At 46.0% G+C, this 14,461-nt stretch overlaps 1 protein-coding gene across 1 annotated transcript; it reads left to right on the forward strand.

Annotated features, from left to right (window-relative positions):
- Window positions 1-5,245: 5,245 nt before the first annotated feature.
- Window positions 5,246-11,097, forward strand: LOC311156553 (2-hydroxyacylsphingosine 1-beta-galactosyltransferase-like; the record flags this gene model as incomplete). Its single annotated transcript, XM_084210560.1, has 5 exons — window positions 5,246-6,091; window positions 8,854-8,993; window positions 9,163-9,239; window positions 9,630-9,849; window positions 10,782-11,097. 5 exons carry the CDS (start codon window positions 5,246-5,248, stop codon window positions 11,095-11,097), a joined length of 1,599 nt encoding a protein of 532 aa, XP_084066686.1.
- Window positions 11,098-14,461: the final 3,364 nt, after the last annotated feature.

The raw sequence follows: 14,461 nt of genomic DNA on the forward strand, positions 1-14,461 counted from the left end.
TGTTTCATTGAAGATAAGACTCATCCCTAGCTTCTCTACTCTTGTAACTCTGTCAAATGTGATCAGACTTGTCTGTCAGGACTTTATCAGTCCCCATAGCTTTCTACACAAGATTTCACAACATTCTGGGGCGTTTAATAACTTTCCTTTAAATGTGATGCTTCTCTGCAGAAAGAAGCTGAAATGACAAGGCAGTAAATGGGAAGATTCTTTTCTTTCCCATTCCTCTTGACAGCTTCTCTAAGGTTTGGTACACCTGTATCTTCCCAGTTTTCTCTGAAGTCTGAAGAACTTATTTAACTTGAGCGTCATACAAATATAACATCTTCGTAAGACCAAATAATGGTCTGCCCTGTCATGTGCTCTCACTTTGAGGTCTATGGCTCACATGACTATTTGGAAATGGCCCCAAGCTGTTCTTTCTTTTTCATCCAGGGATTACAAATAATGTTCTGACTTGCTTCCACACGGCAGACCTCAGACCACTCACAAGGGGCACGGTCTCACATCAGCTGCTCTGTCTTGCAACTGTGTTGTAAGCAAGAGAGAAAGGCTGTCCGGAAGAACTTGCTATTGCAGAGCACCCTAGTGTCACAAACCATCTCTGTTCTTTCAGAAGACAAACAGGAAGCCTGTGGATATTGAATGGGGGAAATATCACTTACTTCCTAGACAGATTTAATGTATCATGAGGGACCAGGTGGGGAAGCAGGTGTGTGGTGTCTGACACCATCCCCCAGCTCAAGGTGTGTGTAGTTTCAAATACTTGAAGATGTGTATAGTTTCAAATGCTGTGACAAGCTGAGATCCAGATCTTTATTTCTTTTCTCAGTTGTTTCAGTCTGTGTGCAAACAACATTTTAAAAAACCCTCAGGGATGTAGACTGCCAGGGGATGCTTATATCTGATTGGGGTTTTAATCTTTGTTTTCTATACTAAAATACTAATGCTAGTATTGTTGTACTCTGATATTAGTATACTATAGTGCTAATATAAATGTTTTAGTGTTACTGTAATTTACCCAGGTGACTCTGGTTAAGTCAGAGTCTGTGATAAACCAAAACCAGAGCACAGAAGCCCACCAAGCACTGGGCTGGATATGATTGATGGTTAAACTTTCCTATTTCAACCTGTGCTTTGTTTGCTTTGTACATTATTGTATCCTCTAGGTTTTTACTAGGGATTCTTCTGGGCAGCCCCTGCTTATAGTGTAACATCCTGCAGTGACAAAGTTGCTCTTGGAGCTGCATACCTGCCTGCTTTCACAGTCTTGGCTTCCATATATTAGCTGCAGCTAGGCTGGCTGTTATCAGCGTGATGGTAGCAGATGATCCTGGTTTTTTTGGATCATACCCAACAGAAGGTAAACTTCAGTATCTTATTCCAGGAAGAGTTCAGAGCATCCAGGTGAAGATATCTTTTGCTTTTCAATTAATTCTGTTGCTTTGTTAACTCCTGAGAAGTTTGCAGTGAAAACATTTCTTACTGTGGGCAAGAGCTGCATAGAGACTAGGATGCAGGAGATAATTCAGTCCCCTGCATACAGGCTTCCAGGTCCTGGGCAGAAACTAGGTAATATAAAAAAGTGAGGGAGAGATATAAATGGTCCTTGCATTTGAGCCTGTTTATAGCCCTTTCTTTGTGGGGTTCTTTGCCTAGACTGCTTGCTGTGAGAGGTTTTAGTACTTCAGCCTGATAAAAGACACCTGAATTAAATTGGAGCTGTAGCTGTTCAGTTATTTCACTTAAGTTGATTGGTGTAATTTTCCATCAATACCAAAGCCATACCGTATCAAACATGTTAAACAGGGCAAAGTCATGGGACAAATTTCAGCCCAGTAAGAGATTTCTCAGGGCCATTTCAGAGGACTGTGCCCTCTCTACTCTCTTTCTGCTGCCTCACTTTTCAGCACCAATGCATTGCTGTGGCTTTGAAAGCAATCTCCCAGCAGCTGCAGGTGGACAGTTGTGCAGGGTAGGGGGGATGCTGTTGCTTGCTGTGACAGTCTCACTTTCGCAGGTCATACTCCCATTGAGGTGCCTGCTCTGCCCTGAATGCTGCAGTGGTGAAACTTAAAACATTTGTGATGTGGGATTTTCCAACAGTTCCCTTGGACCCTTACTCTGGCTGCCAGTGTTAACTGTGATGTTGGGTCCATTGCTCTGTGTAGATCAGCCAGCTGGCATGGCTCTGCCAAGCACTTGTCATGAAAAGAGGGAAGGGTCTATTATCTCTTTATAAGCCTTCCCCTCGCAGTGGCAGGGTTATTTTTGCAGTATTTATGTGATGTAGCCACTGGACTTCCAGACCACAAACAAGGAGATGGTTCTGTCTACTCTGCTCTCAGGCATAGTGTGGGATCTGTCATTTACTTTTTGTCATTTACTGGATTTTACACCTCTGACAAGACACAACCCATGAATTCACCTTCCCAGAGAATCACATTCCCATGCCCAGGTGTTTGAAGATTTCTGTAGACCACCTGCCTGCAGTAGCTGAGCTTCCATAGCCAGAGAACTGGACTGAGCCTGTGCTGCACTGGCCACAGCAACTGCCAGGCTGGAGGATCCTGCTGCAGAGCTCATGGAGCAGCTTTTTTGTTCAGTGTTATTAAGAGGTAAACTAGCAAGGTGAGCAGGTGGATTTTGAGCCTTCCCTAAACTGGGCCACTTAGCCCTTGTCTAGGTCTGGGACTTCCTTCCCCTTTGCCATCAACCTGAGACTAACTGCTGAACAAGCCCATGTGCCCTTTTTGCTGGTAGTTAGCCTTTATTTTATCCCAATAGCACTAAAAATCCAGCACAGCTCTAGGGCTGAAGCTATGACTAGTGTACCTTTCTGGGCATGGACAGAGCAGAGATTATCTCTGGTGGTATTGAGCTGAATTAAGAGAAAAGGTCTCTTTCTGAAGCTTGGCATCCTCTCACCTCTTAGCAAGATTTACAGCCTCCTTTATTGCTTGGGCAGGGAGAAGAGGTTCCTGAGCCAGCACCTTTAGGGATTGCTCCTGATTTTGGAAGAGATGAAACCACCAAGAGCAGTTTGGAAGTCTCACTGAGTCAGCATCTGCCCCTGACCTGAGGGCTGAGATTGACACCTCACTTGTCATTTGGATTTTGTTAGTCCCCAGAGAATCTTTGCTTGAGGGTCTCAGCAATGTCTGGTACGTAGGCAGAACACAGTCCTTGCTGAAGATGGGGACAATTTTTTTCCTAAATAATGATAACTTTTATCTGGACTATTTCTTCATCTTTTTCCTTGTTGCCCAATGAGAAAACACCCTACGCCACATATAAAACCTCTTCTACTCTTCTTGGCATACTTATGTGTATGTATGACCTACTAGGTGCCCCAAGACAAGCTCGTGTCTGCTTCTGTCCTTAACTCCTTGCCGTCCCAGTGGAGATCAGGAGTACATGGCTGGCATCCTTCCCCTGCTTCCTGGAAGCAGCATGTGCCCCTGGATCAGCTGTGAATGTCACAGCCAAATGCTTTACCTTCCCTGGTGTTGGGCAGGATAAATTCCCTTCGGGCTTCTCAGGTAATCTGAGTACCAGACCAGCTTTGTGGGCTGTAGCTCTGTTGTGACCAACACTTTTTCACAGGCCAGCCTGTTTCTGCTGTTAGGGAGGCAGGATGCTGGGCAGATCCTTACTTTCCTTGCAGAGCTTATGCTTTCTTCTTTCCAGCCCCATCACCTTTGTCTACATTCTCCTGGCGCTCTTGTTCTGTGGGTCCAACTACCCTCTTGGTATCTGTTAGCTTTTCTCATGTTTCTTATCACTCATACAGGCACAGCCACACAGTTGACCCTGGGTGAGAAGGATGGGAGTCCAAGCAGGAATTGCCTTTGAAACAGGGGAGGTTCCCAACCAGCAGCTGCTCTGTTTCTTTCCCATGTCCTGTCCCCACATGGGACAAGAAAGCATTGGAGGAAGAATAGGGCAGTTTTATTCTCCTATGTCTTCACCCTCATGGGCTTAGTTTAGCCAGAGAGAGGCCTGCTGAGAGGGCAGTCTGAACACTGTATTTAGCAGAATCTTGTCCATTACTTTCTTTCCCACCTCTAATAATTGTTGAAGCACTATCAGAGGGGCTGTCAGGAAATCTTGTACCAAGTTCTACTCTACCACATCCCTATGGCCCACTGGGACTTAGTGTGTGGGGGCCATCCATAATCCACCTCTAGTTCTCATTTTAAGAACTTCTTCCCACTGCTGCTTCCTAGCATGTCTGAACTGGGTTCTCAGAAAACTACTCTGCTTCTGACTATTCCCAAATAATTATCACATAGTTCTTCTCCCAAAATAATGCTAGGTGTGGGTGAGGCGCGTTCGCTTCCAGTGATGTAGCAACATCCCTTACACAACAGAAATCTTGGGTGTTTCACTAAACTGAAGAGGGGATGACGGCTTTAGGAGTGTGACTAAGGGGCATCAGTGTGCCACAGGTGTTGCATGTCATCTCTGGGATTGCTTTTTGGGTTTGCCTTCTTCTAGTGGATGAGTATCCTGGCACCCACTTTCCTTTCCCAGCCCTTTCCCCAGGGCCTCCCATGACTGATCCTTACGGGAGCAGCTCTCTGTCCAGACTGTTGCTGTGCTCTCTGGGATTGTGGCTCCTCTCAGTGGGTCCTGCTGTGACCTGGACTTGCTCCTGCCTTGTTTGTGCTGAGCAAGGCGCCTCGCCAGCCATGTGAGGGCCAAAGCCAGAGCACACCTCTTGGCATTTCCACCAAGCTCTGCAGGCCTCCCTGTGAGCTTGCACAGACATCAAGGCCTCAGAGAGAACCAGCTGTTCTGGCTGGACAGAAATAAAAATAAAATCCAGCTGAGCTGGTTCTATAGCGGTAAACAGGGACTGAGCAGCAAGTGTCCCTGCTGGTGCTGTGACCCAGCATAGCTCCTTCAGCCACTCACCCTCAGTAACTCTCTGCGAGTCATTCTGCTAGTTTTTGAGCCTTAGGAGCACAGAGAAGAGATTTTCTGGAAAACTCCAGAAAATCTGGAGAAAGTCAGGTATCTGACTTTGGTTGTTGGGGTATTTTTGTGGGTTTGTTTCTGGCTTGGTTTTTTTCTTTAGGGCAAGGCAGAGTGGATGGGGATGGATGTTCCCCAGTGAAGGACTCCAGACTGCTCTCCTTTCCCAGCTCACGAGTCCTGGAATGCAGCTACAATCCCAACTGTTATTGCTGAGTGCCTGACAGAGATACTGCATTAATGGCCTGTTTGTCTCCTTGCAGTGATGAAGATGATGAAGGTGCTACCGTGCCCTGCTGCTCTTCTTTTCCTAGTGACTGCATTCACTGTGGAGCCATCTCACTGTGCCAAGGTGCTGATCATGCCCACCATAGTCTTTGACAGCCATTTGCGAGTCTTCATGCGGGTGGCAGAGGCACTGACTGACCGGGGCCATGACCCTGTGCTGCTACTCCATGAAGGTCGGGATGTGGAGACCTCCCTGCCCGGCTTCCGCGTGCAGAGGTACTGGGGTACCTTCAGCACAGAGAGCGCAGATGCCTGGGTGCAGGAGAAGATAAAACGTGTCTTTCAAGGGAAGATGACCTCCCTGGAGGTGTTTTCATTTTTGGAGAAGTACCTGGAAAACTGTGACCTAGTACTGGGAAATTCTACCCTTCTGCAGAAACTCCAGTGGGAGCACTTTGACCTGCTTTTGGTGGACCCCAATGAGATGTGTGGATTTATCCTGGCCCACATCCTACACATCAAATATGCTGTGATTTCCACTGGTTTCTGGTTCCCAGCAGAGATTGGTGCCAGCTCCCCCATTGCCTATGTCCCTGAATTCAACTCCCTGATGACAGACAGGATGGGCTTTTTTGGTAGGACTTGGAATCTCCTAGTCTACATAATCACTCGTGTGGCTACAAAACTGGTCATCCTGCCCAAGTTTGAACGTCTCATGGAGAAGCACAGTGTGGAGCCCAAGACATCCATGTTGGACCTTGTTCATGGAACCAGTCTTTTCTTCCTCTGTAATGATGTGGTGTTGGACTTTCCCCGTCCAACGCTCCCCCATGTCATTTTCACAGGGGGAATCCTTGCTGAGCCTGCAAAGCCCCTTCCAGTGGTAAGTGCAAGAAAGCTTTGATCCATGATTGCACATCAGCTGGGGAAGCTACTTAGTACAGATCTTCTCTGGAAGAACCTTGTAAAAGTTCTGAAGCCCCAAGTGTCTGGAAAGCTGCTGTGTTTTGGTGCTTGCGTGTGCATCGGCAAGACAGGGAACACTGAAGGCTGTCAGGCTGCAGGGAGAATGTAGAATTAAGTGGGCCACTCTGAAGTGGGATTTGGCCTCACTGTCCATGTAAAATGGTGCATGGCATTTGTAAGGTGGAAGTACTGCCCCTGGGACTTGAGAATGAATAGTTTGTTTGTTCCTGTGCTAAAGTGGGAATGGGAAGAAAATTAATCTTCCTTGTTTCATCACTGATGTGTTAATCCAGAATTTCCTCCTTCACCCTATTTCTAACAGAGCATTTCTGCCCTTGAGCTTTTAGTCTTAAGAAATCACAGGGGAGAGCTATTCTTGTTCCTGCATTAAATTCAGTGCAGAATCCCAAAATGTAGAAAACTGAAGGGTATAAACCTCTTTTTCTCAGGGTTCAGTCCTGAAAACTCCTCTCAAGGCTTTCTCCAGACTATGCCTCACTAATCCCAGGAATAAATTCAGAGGAACAGGCTCCTAAAGCCTCTGGCTGAAGACAGTATTGGAACAGAGTAGGACTTGTTTTACCACTTTTACAAACATTATGGGGAAATAAACCTGGATAATAAAACTTGGGCAGTCAAGATATCCTGGTGCCCTGACTAAGGTTCTGAAATGGAGATAAGATTTCAACTTTCAAATTATTAGAGGCCTGTCAAGATCTCTGATGGCGATTTCACTGATGCTGTGGATACCAGTATTTTTCAGTTAAAAAATAAGTGAGATCAGGTGCCTTAAAAAGAAGGTCTCCAGATGTGTCTGACTGCACATGAGCCTTGCCCATGTAGCACGGCCTGCAGGTAATGAAATGCACGTAGGGTGCTCCGAAAGTGGTGTCAGAGGGTGGCTGCCTCACAGCTCTTGCAAAACTCTGGCTTGGTCCAATCTGGCCACGTACACACCTGCCTTATAAAGAAGGGAGTTGTTTGCTAGGGCATTACTCATGTGCTTCACAGCTTCCAGAACAGATCCCAGGGCACCTAAGGAAAGAATGATGGAGATAAGTCTGGAGCCCTGCAGTAGGTGGTGGTTATCATGCTAGCAGGTAGGCATGTCTGTGTCCACATCATGGGATGCCAGCAGAAGAGAAAGCCTCTGTTGGTCCAGGTGTGCCTTAATGTCACATTCAAATATCCCATTTGAAATGTGATTAAATGCTTATTTCCTCCTATTTGAAACATTATGATTTTGACTGTTTCTATTTAGGACTTAATTAAATATAGATATGTATTTGAGAGAAAGTGAGAACATTTGGTGGTCAACCATGCTTCCCTGGCAACTTCAATGCTGTTTCTGCAAGATAAATGTTATGGCCCAATTATAATGGATAACTTAGTCATCTGGTTTAGGAGTCATTATGCTTTTATTTAGAAAAGGAAAACCAGCACTTTCTCTTCTGTACCAGTTTCAGTGGTTGCAGTGCTCAAAGGATGTGAACTCAAAAGAATGGAGAAGCTAAAATATCTCTATGGTAAACTCCTTGATTCTTGGATTGTTTCAGCACACTCTAAGCTTTTCTGAAAAGATAGGCTTGAGTCTCTGAAGCAGGAGAACAACAAAGGAGAAGTATCCCCAGAGAGAAACACTAAGATGTGCTTTGTAAATCTTTTGTACTCTGATCCCCTAACTTTTAGACTACAATTAATATTCTGAATTAATCACTTTAGTTTTCTCTTCTAATAACGTTTTTTTTTAAAATTCATATTCTCCTACATATTTATTTATATTCAAAAATAGATTTTTATTAAACTTCCCTAATATGTTGTTGACTGGGATACATGGGAACTTTGAAGCAGGACATAATGAGAAATAGACTCAGCCCAGCCTGGCATGAGAGGGAACAGTCCATGTTTGCTTCACAGTAGCTGTGGGTGCTGATTTCTTCTCCATACTACCTTCTAGCTTTGGTACAGACTCTGTTCTAGATACAGACCTGTTTATGTAGCATTAGAGGTAGCCTCTAAATGAAGGACAAATAACTGTGCGTTTTACTGGATCTGCAGCTACCTTTCTGTCCAGTGATCAAAAACTAAATCTGCTGTCTGCAAGTAGCTGTCAAGTATGGGTAGAAGTCTCCTGTCAAGATGGCAAGACTTTCTGCCACCTCCAGAAGCCTTTGACCTTGGAGAGTTTGTAGAAACTTTCCAGGAAGAAGTTGTTCCTGACTGTGTGATGTTTTGTCTCTTGTATCAGCTTACATCTAGAGACCCTGACAAGCCTCCTGTCTTAGTGGTAATGGGAAAATAGCCTCCCTTTTTTGCTCCAATTTCTCTCTCTGCCCTAGCTATTCCTATGTGGTGCCTCTGTTTTCAGAACCTTTCCTGTCAAAGACTAATTGTGTTACCTCCAGTGGAGGAGATAATGCCATGAAATGAAGGTTTTGGTCACCTTCCTGCAAACTCCCAAGACCAGGAGGTGCTCAAGTAATTTCTGCCTGGCTGGGTGCAAAAATCACAGTGGTTTTAGAGTTCATTGCTTGGTGAAAACCGTGTAGCTTTGTGCTCTGGGTGGATTTGGCTCCATCTTCTCCATGGACAGCTTTCTACTGCCTCTGTCAGAGGCAGGAGTGGGAAGGGCCTTTCTGCAAGAATACTTCAAGGCAGCTGTGTGTGTCTTGCCCACAGGGTCTGCGTCTCTGGGTGGAAGCAGCAGAGGCGGGTGTCGTCGTTGTCTCCTTTGGCATCGGGATCCGAGCTCTTCCAAGCGATTTGGTGGAGAAGATGGCTGGTGCATTTGCTCGCCTCCCGCAAAGGGTGGTGTGGAGGTGAAAAGGGAATGGGATTAATTTTCACTTGAGTTGGATTAAAAACTATGTTGAGGGGTGATTCATTTCAAATTACAGAATCTGCTTTCTGTTTCTTGATCTGATTGAATTTACTCTTGCTCTCTGTGTGTTTCTCTTCTTTTTTCCCTTCCTCTGTCTCCTCCCACAGATATTTTGGTCAGAAGCCAAGAAACCTGGGTGAGAATACGCTGATGATGGGGTGGCTGCCCCAGAATGACCTGCTAGGTAAGGCTGGGTTCTGTGTATGTGTGTGCCACTAGCAACACCCCTGGAGTTTAGCCCAAACCACAGCAAAGGCACATAAGGGTAGAAGCACCTGTATGGATCTAAGTCTGTTGCTTCTTGTGTGTCTGATCTGTACAAAACATGATCCTCACCTAACACCTGCTTGAAGCTTCTTGGCTCCCATCTCCCTTCTCCTCCAGGCTCTACTCAGCAATTCTGGGCTGCAAAAAGCCAGATGTATTCCCAAAGGAATCCTCTCTGCTTAGCATCCTCTCTGCTTAGCATGCCTGTTTTTCCCTAAGCATACATCAACATTGTGTGTTAAGGAACCCCTGGTAGCCCTGTTGTAACATGGAAGACATTGACTTGCTACTCTTTCTTTACCTGCAGGCCATCCCAATGTGAAAGCTTTTGTCAGCCACTGTGGGATGAATGGTGTATTTGAGGCAATTTATCACGGTGTGCCAGTGGTGGGGTTTCCCTTCTATGGGGACCAGTTTGACATCATGACCAGAGTGCAGGCAAAGGGCATGGGTATCCTCATGGACTGGAGCAGAGTAAAAGAAGAGGAACTTTACCAGGCTGTCATCACCGTCATCTCTGACCCCAGGTGAGGCATCTGGAAGCATCAAGCTCTTCCTTGGTGCAGACAGTGTGGTGGGACCAGTGTATCTTTGTGTTGACCCCTACACTGCCTGTGGCGGCTTCTGTACCAAGCACAGTGGCAAGCATTGCTCAGCTGACCAGATGTGTCAGTGCCTCAAAATCCTTAGATGCAGCACAGGAGGAGATACTCCAGCATTTGCTGCTAAGAAGTATCATCTAGTCCTGTCTGACTGACTGTAATGTTCATAGAAAGTTTTCTGAGCTACTGAGAAACAGACCTCTTCTCTTAATGCCAGCCTGTCATCAGGGAGAGTAAGATCACACCTTCCCATTGGGGGCTCCCTGAACTTGTTCAAAAAACTTTCTACAGAAACAGAAAGGGAAATGCAGATAATGCTCCATCTGCTCCTTCTGTTAGTCATGTACTCTGGTTTTTCCTAGAAGTGAAGCAGTAACAGAAAAGTGACACAGGGTTCCTGTTTTCAAATGGGACATGTGCAACTGCTGATTTTTGAAATGCTCTCTGAGAGCTTGATTTTGAAAATATTTTGTCTTTCTTACCTATTGAGAGGTGTTACAATTTGGTACCTAGAAGGGTTTGGCCACTTATCAAGTGTATAACTTTTGCTTGATGCTGAGTGAGGTCTTAGGGTGCAAACTCCCCTCAGAAAGTACCATACACATGAGCTCACTGAACAGGTACTTGCAAGCCAACCTGTCAGTGTTATTAACAAAACACAAAGAAAAATACACCCTGCCTTGTGCCTTCATAGCTGGTGAGTGCCATCAGAGTGGCTTTCAGAAGAAGACTGGAAGAAATTTTCCCCTCTCCTAAGATATTATTTGGGACTTGAAAGCATCACTGGATGTTTCAGGCCACTTCTCAGGTATGAAGTTTCTGTTGAAAGGTAAATGTCTTGTCATCTTCCCTTGCAGCTACAGAAAAGCAGCCCAGCACATCTCAGCTCTGCACCTGGACAGACCAATGCACGCTCTCAACAGGACAGTGTATTGGCTGGAGTACATCCTTCGGCACAATGGGGCACCCTACCTTCGCCCGGCTGTCTACGACCTTTCCTGGTATGAGTACTTCTGCCTGGACATATTGGCTCTTCTCTTGCTCTGTCTGGCTGGTATTGGATTTGTTCTGTACAAATCTGTGCTGTGGTGCAGAAGGAAGAGGGCCAGCCCTGTGTATCAGAATGGCAATTGCATGAAAGGCCACTTCACAGATGAGAAAAAACTGCAGTAGTGGCCAGTGTGTTCCAGGGCATATCCTCCCATCACTGTGAAATGAACTGCTGCTATGCCAAGAAATGTATGGCATGCAGGCACGGAGAGAGGTGAAAGATCCACAGGTCTGGATGAGAAGAGAGTGGGGAGGGAGGAGTATTGCAGAGGCCTGTGTCTACACCTCTGTGTACAGCACCTGTGGGCGGGGGGGTGAATTCAGGCGTGGGTGGGAGCACTTGGCCAGGATGCTGGGAATGGGGCATGGGTAGGTAGACTTCCAGGGAGGAGTGCAAGTTGTTCCCTTTGTATTGCACGTTGGTTTGGATGCTGGTGTTGCTCTTCTGGCTTTTTGGATCATGGAGGCTCTGGAGGTAGGAACAGCATTTCATATGCAGCAGACACCATTTCTCCTCTGCCTTGTTACTAAGAGCCCCAGTAGTCAGGATACCTTTATGTGCAGATGAGAACTGAAGCAGAGCTGTGGACAAGGAAGGGCACTGAAAATATCATCTACAAGAGAGAAAAACTGGTCTGTTTTAAGTTCTGTGGCTAAATATTGTTCTTCCTACTTCAGTCAACACTCTGCAATCCCGTTTGTGTTTGAGCTAAATTATTATTTTTTAAAATAAACTTATATTCTTTCTCCTGTGTGGCAGTTCTCTGGTCTTGGTTTAATGTGAACCTGTGATTCTTATAAGAGGAGGTCGTTCAAGCAAGATGGCAGTGCTTTTTCCTTCTCATTACTGCTGCTATGGTCTCCACATACCCCCATCAGCAATTTTTTTAGCCTTTCTGCAGGCTTTCAGGCAGTGTCTTCCCTCCTCTGTCTTCATGTGGCACACACCCATTCCCATAGCACCTCCAAAGCTGTGATGAAAGAAAAATCTGGAACAGATGCAAGTGCCAGGACCACAGGATCAGCAGCTAATAACTCAGAGAGCTGGTCATGGCAATGGGCCCTACACCACATTTAGAGAAGCAGCAGGCTCTCCTCATTTCCATGTGAACAGACAATATTGTTGCCTACTCAGACCATGGTATGGAGTGATACCTAATGTGTTTTTACTCACTCTGGACTCTAAGGCAAATCTAACTGGGGTGCAGTTGCACAACCTGCCCACAGCGTTGTCCGACGGGCCTGCTGCCAGTGCCCCACGCTGAGGATCAAGGGCTCTGCTCCATGCTCCCACTGGGGCCACTGCAGTGCTCCCAGGAGTTGGAGAATAACCTCACTGCCACAGCTTGGTTCCAGGCTCTACTCTTGCTTGCTGTTCCATGTGGGGTTTTTCCCAGACAAGAGATGTGTTTTTACTGCAACCTGTGAAACAGTAGTTTGGCTGGGCTAGTGGGCTGCTCTAGGTTGGAATAGTGCCTGGCTCTGACTTGGGAGGTCTTCTGAGGCCAGGCAGTGCTGTCTTCCCTCCCCAACCCTCAGGCTGCAGAGGGGCTAAGGTTAAGGTGACTTTGGATGACCTATCAACCTTGCTCTGTAGCAGCCCTTTGTGGCATCAATTCCTCCGAGCTGAGGATGTGGACCCTAATAGTCCCTAGTGGCAGGAAGAGGGAGATCAGAGCAAGGTACTGATAGATATTAGGAGGAAAGTGGGCATTGTAGATAAGTAATAAGAACACTGTCTGCCTGGCACCTTTCTGTCTGCAAGTTGAAATTAAGAGGTTGATGGGAATTGGGATTTATTTTTAGATAAAAAAAAAGAGTTATTGCCACAAATTTTCAGCATTCCTGCCTGTTTCCAGTTGTACTATGGTGACCTTGTTGTCATCTCCTAGCAGATGAGTTTGGACAAGGGGGTGGAGGTGGGGCATTTTTCATCTCTGAGGTGGAAGAAGGAGATCATTACTGCTGCCTACGTGAGAGTTTGGATGTTTAGATCAGGCTGAACACAGCAAGAGAGTTGGCAAGCTTGCAGCTTGGTGACAATGTTGGAGTGTTTTGAACTTGAAGAAAAAAGAGGGAGATGACAAACACACCATGTTTGCAAACTGGAGGCACCATGGCTGGATGAGGACAGAGACCTGCAGGTTGCTTTGTTTGCAAGCAGAATAGCAGACAGAAGTATTTGAGACCCAAGAGCCTTGTGTGGACTTACAAAAATGTGAATCTATTTTCCTATGCTTCCTCCTTGCTATTCACAATTTCAGAAAGAAGCTCAAGCAAGCACCACATGCAGCATTAGTGTGTCGTCTCCTATCAGATATGCTCTTAACTTCTTGAATTTCTTATGGCTGCTTTCATTTCCAAAGGTATTGCAGAGTTAGGAGGCATGTCTATCCAGGGAGTCAAGGTTTATATAGTCTATTTTAAAATTATTCCACAATTTGGTGGCCACTATTTCTAATGGAGTAAAGCATTAACCTGCCCAAGGACCTTGTGAATAAGAAGTGGACATTCAAAAAGCACCCCTGAAGTAAAGAGTCTTCCCTAGGAAAAGCTGTGTACTGGCTTAGAAACTGTCAGGAGCCCTTCTGTAAGTTATAAGGTAATTTTATAGAAGTATTTAAATAGACTCATTAAAGATGAAGGCTACTGTAGCTTTTACAGCTTTATTTATGTTCTCTGTAAATCCTTTCCTAATAAACACATAGCTTTCTGTCTTTACTTTTCTCCTTTCTCTCTTTACTTTTCTCCTTGTTATTCTTTCAGTATTGAATACAGAAGAAAAGTATAATAAGGGCTTAAGCTAGTTATTAAGTTAAATTAGGAATAATGAGTAGCCTGTCACACAAATTAAAAGCCATGGTGGGGGAAGGGATGTTGGTGAGCTTTATCCTTCAGCTTTATCCTTCAGCTTGGTGCCTGATCTCTGGGCACAGTGCCTGCAGTTACTACATGCCCTCCCTGTCATAGGTACTGAGACAGGCACGCAGGGCTGTGGTGTAACTTGGGAAATTAAAAAATTGAAACAGTGGTTTACGAGGCAGCAAGCAGGGAGCAAGCTCTTTTTTTGCCTTTTTTTTTTTTTTTTTCCCCTCAAGGAAAAGTAGGACGTGAGTCAATACTTTCCAGAAGACTGAAGAAGCCTCACCCAAGAGCTGCAACCCCAGCTGAGCTGTGCACAGGGCCAAGCTGCCTCCTGCCCGTCTGTCTTGCTGCCGGCAGGGCAGGGGCATCATGAGCAGGATCCCGCAGCAGCCGCAGGGTGCAGCAGCACCCGCAGTCTCACTGCTGAGTGCGGATCTCCCTGCAAGGGCCCCGAGTACGGCAGGAGGTGTTCGGGGCACACTTGAGCCAGCTTTTCAGGTTCACCCGGCCCCACAGCTCTTCACCAAACTTCTCTGCCCTGTGATTGGGAGCCGTCCTGGCTTGGAAACACCCTGGGTTTGCAAAGGAATGCTTGTTCCAGGCACTGGCTGTGCAGCTCTGC

Source organism: Fringilla coelebs (assembly GCF_963513975.1).
Source record: "Fringilla coelebs genome assembly, chromosome: 8".
Classification (NCBI taxonomy): domain Eukaryota; kingdom Metazoa; phylum Chordata; class Aves; order Passeriformes; family Fringillidae; genus Fringilla; species Fringilla coelebs.